This window comes from Thunnus thynnus, chromosome 6 (assembly GCF_963924715.1).
Source record: "Thunnus thynnus chromosome 6, fThuThy2.1, whole genome shotgun sequence".
In the NCBI taxonomy this organism is placed as follows: domain Eukaryota; kingdom Metazoa; phylum Chordata; class Actinopteri; order Scombriformes; family Scombridae; genus Thunnus; species Thunnus thynnus.
The window spans coordinates 34,012,628-34,019,081 of NC_089522.1; the positions used below are offsets into that span (position 1 = coordinate 34,012,628).

Sequence of the window (6,454 nt, forward strand, 5' to 3'; positions counted from 1 at the left end):
TTTATTTAAATCTAAACTATAAGCAAGTACTCCAAACATTTAGCATCACGCTGGCAGACTCGTGATGGACACATTCTTCTTTTTACCGTACTAGGGCTGCAATTAATGATTATTTTCATTACGGATTAGTCTGATGATTATTTTTCTGGTTAATCATTTGGTCTATAAAAACGTGCGAGAAGCCCGAGGTGATGCCTTCTAATCACTCGTTTTTGCCAACCAACAGTCTAAAACCCGCAGATACTTTATCTCATGAGAAAAGCTGAAAATCTTCACGATCCAGATGCTGGAACGAGGAAATGTTTGGATTTTGCTTAAAAAAAATGTCCTAAAGAATTATTCAATTATCAAAATAGTTCCTGATTGACTAATCGGTTATTTGACTGATGGTTGCAGCTCTATTCCATATCTTTACTATGAGACCAAAGATTAAAACAGACTTAATAAATGATCCATAAAATGCTGTCATCATTTTTTAAAATGAGTATTAAAAGACATTTTTTTTTACATTTAATACGTGCCAGACTGATGGATTGAAATATAAATATTATATGTAGGTTTTAGGATTTCGATGTTCTCAAATTCACTCAACAGACTTATTGAAGAACTAAGAACTGATCAGAAAAGGTTTAGTTTAACTATAAACCTCTTCTCACTACTGGAAGTCATTCTGTAAAGGGCCATCCAAACCGGATTCTGCACTTATTAAGACCAGTTGGCCTTGATTTGGTGCAGAAGATGTTGTTTATACTGGTCAGCTCCCAGTCTGTGTGTATGTACTGGTGAGTGTCTGTCAGTGACACAGTGTGTGTGTGTTTGTTTCTCAGCTCCTCAACAGAGCGAAGCTTCTCAGGATTTCCTCAAGTCGTGCTCCGCAGACGGCGTCAGCTGCACCACAGAGACCAACGCTGCCACTGTCACTGAGGACGAAGGTGAGACTGAGACCAGTTTAACGCCACACATCTGCAGAGTCGACCATTCACTCTCAGCGGGATCGGCAGGACTTTTCACCTTATAGACAGACATTTGATTCAATGTTAATATTACAAATATCACATAAGAAAAGGCAGTTTGATTTAAACAGATGGTTTCCTGCACACAGTAGGGAAAACAACTTGCTGGAAACCAGTAAAATTACTGTTTAGAGGTGAATATGTATGCAATATAAAAAAAACTAAAAAAGTAAAGTTAGATTACGTTAGATTAAAAAATTAAGAAATGTTAGAATAAAAACCTAAAGAGCAATGTTAGCATAAAAAATAAAAGTTATGTTAGAATAAAAAGTATAGTTAGCATAAAAATAAAGAAATGTTAGCATAAGAAATAACATGAACCCCAAATGCAAAAAAGTGATAGAATTTAATCTGGTCAATCTGTGCAGGCTTGAAGATCACAGAAAAGGCTCCGATCAGCAGTTCTGGATACATTAGAGTTAAAAATATGTAAAGTAGAGATGTTCTCCTGGTTCTCATTAGAACTCTAACAGCAGCGTTCTGAATGGGCTCAAGATTTCCAGCGAGATCATCACAAAGTCCAACATACTGGATCTTTAAGAGCACATGTTTTTACGGATGTACACCCTGATATCTACAACACATGGTGTGTGTGTGTGTGTGTGTGTGTGTGTGTGTCTCCAGAGGAGTCTGACTCTGAGCGGGCATGTGACACTCTGTTGATGTGTATTGTGACGGTGTTGAACCACGGACTGAGGAACGGAGGAGGAGTCGGCGATGTTCTCCGCAAACCATCCAAGAACGTAAACAACACTTTTTTTACCTTAAACCTGGCTTTTTTTTAGCATTTTAAGAGAGAATTTTAGAGTTAGTTACGTGTGTTTGTGTGTGTAGGAGCCGTTGTTTCCCGCCCGGGTGGTTTACGACTTATTATTCTACTTCATCGTCATCATCATTGTCCTCAACCTGATCTTCGGCGTCATCATCGACACGTTTGCCGACCTGAGAAGTGAGAAACAGAAGAAGGAGGAGATCCTGAAGACAACATGTTTTATATGTGGTGGGTAGAAATAAATAATAAATGAACAACTTAGTTCATTTTCCAACCACTTTAATAACTCGCCAACTAGTTAACAACACGACATTTGACACACAGTCTGGTTCTCTGTGTCGTTGCAGGTCTGGAGAGAGATAAGTTCGACAATAAGACTGTGTCATTTGAGGAGCACATCAAACTGGAGCACAACATCTGGAACTACCTGTACTTTATCGTTCTGGTGCGTGAAAAAAACAAGACAGACTACACCGGACCTGAGAGCTACGTGGCTCACATGATCAAGGTAAAACATCACATGAAAGACTCTATTTAAACACCCAAAATTCAGGGTAACAAACATGGATCTAAACATGAAAACTCCAGTTGCTTCCACAGCTTCTTCTTCTGCTTTTTCAGAACAACAACCTGGACTGGTTTCCACGGATGCAGGCGATGTCTCTGGTGGTAACCGATGGCGACGGGGAGCAGAACGAGATGAGGATGTTACAGGACAAACTGGCATCAACCATGAAGGTGGTGATTACTCTGACCACTCAGCTGACTGAGCTGAAAGAGCAGGTATTCACTCACAAACACACTCAAGGTTAAAGCTTTACTGTGAGCCGCTGACGCTTAAAACATCAACAGTGAGCTCGGATGAAAATCTGGGATTTTTTTGGGGATGTTGTTAAAAACTAAAACAAAACTTGAGAGTAATTAGCAGCATTAAAGCAGAAATGAGTCTCAGAACAGACTGCACTATGATAAAAATGTCTCAATAGTAAAATGATGGCCAAAAATAACAATATGTAATATGGATGATATTATTATTAATGTGGTATTTTGTTCCCTGAGTGAGTCATCATTCAGATGTCCAGATGATGTAATACAGTTATGTACTGTAATGGGAAATTGCTGATCACTCAATAAACACACAAAGAGAGCATTGTTAGGTTATGAAATAATGTAATTGAATAATACAATCAGAAGTATAATGCATCATAGTTCTGGAGACAAAGATACCACCTAGCTATCTTTTCTTTGTCTGAAAGGTTAACCAGTCCCTTAAATACTACTCGTACAGAATTTAAGACATCTGTTTACTAACCTTACAGGTCAGCAACCCTCAGATTGAAAACATAAGTCAAAAGTTCATCTAACCTAGGAACAGTCTTTCTTCACGACTTTATATGACAGTACATAAGCACCAAGTAGCATCATAAAATAATATTACTACTATATTAAATTAAGGACAAACCACACTATCCTCTAAAAGCTGATCAGATTTACACATAAACATCTAGATAACTATAGTTTATCTCATCACTGGCTCAGGTAAGGGTATAACAGAATAAACTTAACTGTTAAACACACAACCGCCTCATCTTCCACAGCAAAGAACTAAGTTTAGAATAGACACAGCACACACAAACTAACACTAAACTGAACTTAAACACTATCTGAAACATGTATGATATATTAAAGAAATATACCAAATGATAACCTATTATTCAGTTTTCTTTTACAGTACGTGAGGCTGGTTTGTTGATGGACAGTAGTTGAAGCAGTGCTAACCTGTACGTCGCTGTCAGAGAGTTTATGTATTCGACACAAAGAGCAACAAAACAAACAAACTAAAGTTCTCGTTCAGGCAGAAAGAACTTTGTTAACAGTTTAGATACTCAAAGGATAAAGTCATACATCTCAAGTACATCCAAACTATCAGAATTAGTGACTCTATCTAAATACTGTTATTCCTGATCAGGTCACAGAATATGTTGTAACACTTGTTTTTTTCCTAATTACAAGATCTTTAATCATAATAATGATATAAGTTATAATTATGAGAAGACCTCCAATATCTTTTCTTTGCTGAATGCAATGAGCTTCCATAACAACCTGTATCTCCAACCTGGAGATTAGATGAGAACCAGAGATATGAAATGTCAATTTCATGTATGTGACACATTGAAATAACAGTCAAGGTTACTTTCACCCAAAATGGAATTAATGTTAATAGTCTACAGCTGATATAATCTGTTGTTGTGTGTTGTTTAAAAACAGTGAAAGCGAAGGCCAACAAAGGTTAAAAATGAGAGGCAGCTACTGAAAAGTTTTATACATTGTTCTTGTGTAAAAAAGTGTTGTTTCCTGACAGACTGATGATTTTTCCTTTTTCATGACCAACATTTTAGTCCTTTTCAGTTTTGTGAGGATACAGGAAACATTAAAGAGACTGAAGGAAAGTTTTTTCCTGACGTTGACCTTTGACTGCTGGGTGTGGGCTTACTGTCCTTCATGTTTCGCTGCAGATGACAGAGCAGAGGAAGAGGAGGCAGAGGATGGGATTTGTGGATGTTCAGGCGGGAGCCAGCGCCGCACTTCCTCCCAGCGCCGCAGGAGGAAACCATCAGATCTACAAAACGTAAAGAGGGACTGCTGATTATCAAGACTGTAACACATATGAATGGACAGACTGTTCACTACGAGATCCACATCTGTAAACCATACAGCTGGACTGATGGACTGTTCTAAGGGGGGGGGGGGTCCTCCACATGGTTAAAATAAATACAAACACTAGAACAGAGATATAAAACATACAAATTATATGTTTCTCACTAAAGCAACAAAAAAGCAACATTTCTCGTCTCAGACTACAGATGTGTTAAAACGTACTACTGTAGATAAAACTCCTCCTGAGAGCCATATTGTAGGTCCTCAGATTGATCCACAGATCCATCTGATTGATTTTCTCTTCACATGGCATCAGCTTAATGTGCTAGCTAACATCTACAACAGTAGCTAACATCTGGCGAGGTTACAGTTGCTTCCTATCTGCCTGCCAGCTCGTTTAAGTCAACTGAACAGAATCTTTTCATTTCTGAACACTATTTATGACCAACAGTTCATAGATAAAAACCTTCATTGGAGACTTTTGCATCATGTCTGTGGTGAACCTCCATGACAGACCGATGATGATGATGATGATGTGATGCAGCCATAAGACTTTTAGATCAATCTGGAAGTTTGTGATTCTTAAAATTTCCCACAGCAGATTCTGCAATTTAATACCAATTAGATATATTTCATAAAGAAACACAATTATGCAACAAATAAAACAAAATAAAAACCTAATACAGCTCCACTAATAACAGTAATAATAGTTATTCTTTATGGTTTACAACAAAAAGTGACAAATATTTGGTTTGATTGGAACACAGATCTTATTTTATAAACTGAAAACACTTTGAGGGAAACAAAACTTTGGAAAATGGGGAACTTAAGGATCAAATTCTTCCTGGTTTTAGATTTGTAAACTAATGTTTTACTTGTGGGGTCAGTGTCATAGAAAGACAATGCTAAAATGTAAGTGTGTATGTGTAAGCTTAGAGAATGAACAGGCATCAACTGGCCTCTGTCATTTTGAGAAAATGTAAATAGAAAGTGACCTGCAGTATGTTTCTTTGCTGATGACAGAATTAACTATTTCAGCCAAAAGTTGAACCAGTTGTGTGTCGTGTATTTGGGGAAAATTAAATTTTTTTTAAATGATATATATTGTTATTGCAATTATATAGTGATATATTTATGACTTTGTTTTTAACACTGTAAACTAGCTCAGTACAGACACTGGATTATGAGTGAACTGCTTTTAGCGAAACTTCATATTTGTGAACCGAAAATAACATATTTTATTTAGTTGATACGTACAGACAGAGTGAGGAAGAGGAGGAGGAAGATGATGTCATGTCAACCACACATCTTTAAGAAAATTAATTTACTATGAAGAACAAAATGCATGCTTTGTAACATGTTAATGGATTCCAGATATTCTGCAGTGTGGTCTGATCAGGTTTAAGGGAAATATTTCCAATGTGTACATTTTTATTTAAAGATAAAAACACAAATGTTAGAGTTAAGTGACTTAATTTAAAGAATGTTGTATTACTGAAATTGTCAAGAAAGCGGAGTGCAGCTGGAGTTCTTTACATGACTTTCCAAGCAGTTTTTTCAATGTGCCATTTTGGCAGAAATATTGTGAAGATTGCACAAAGATAAAAGTCCTTGTTAATAATAGTGAGATTGTTTGGATCTGTGGTTATTTGTATGACCTTTATTCCTGGACAGAATTGTAATACTTAAAATCTTTTGTTCAGAACTGTCAATCAAACAGTGGCTAAATGAAAGCACACAGAGTCTCCAATGTGGAATGTGAGGATTTATTTAAAAAGAAAAAGCATTTTTTATCGTTTCTTGTGAAAATGATATATTTTGTCTTGGAGGATCAGTCATCGACGACCAAAAGGAACATAGAGACTTTTTCCTGTTCAATAAAAAGTTAACAGTTGATCAATGTGTTTGGAAAAGTTTTTCTGTGATAAAAATACACACAAACACAAGACTCACATATTCCATCTGATATATGATGTCATACTGTATCATAAATAGTATCACAGAGATCATA

The 6,454-nt window shown here is 36.5% G+C and overlaps 1 protein-coding gene across 1 annotated transcript in view; it reads left to right on the forward strand.

Annotated features, from left to right (window-relative positions):
• Positions 1-6,337, forward strand: part of itpr3 (inositol 1,4,5-trisphosphate receptor, type 3) — an 81,710-nt gene extending 75,373 nt beyond the window's left edge. The window contains exons 55-60 of the mRNA XM_067593508.1: positions 828-932; positions 1,638-1,756; positions 1,848-2,013; positions 2,133-2,293; positions 2,407-2,568; positions 4,302-6,337. Coding sequence (XP_067449609.1) covers positions 828-932; positions 1,638-1,756; positions 1,848-2,013; positions 2,133-2,293; positions 2,407-2,568; positions 4,302-4,418 — 830 coding nt within the window. The 3' untranslated portion in view covers positions 4,419-6,337. The remainder of the gene's footprint in view (positions 1-827; positions 933-1,637; positions 1,757-1,847; positions 2,014-2,132; positions 2,294-2,406; positions 2,569-4,301) is intronic.
• Positions 6,338-6,454: the final 117 nt, after the last annotated feature.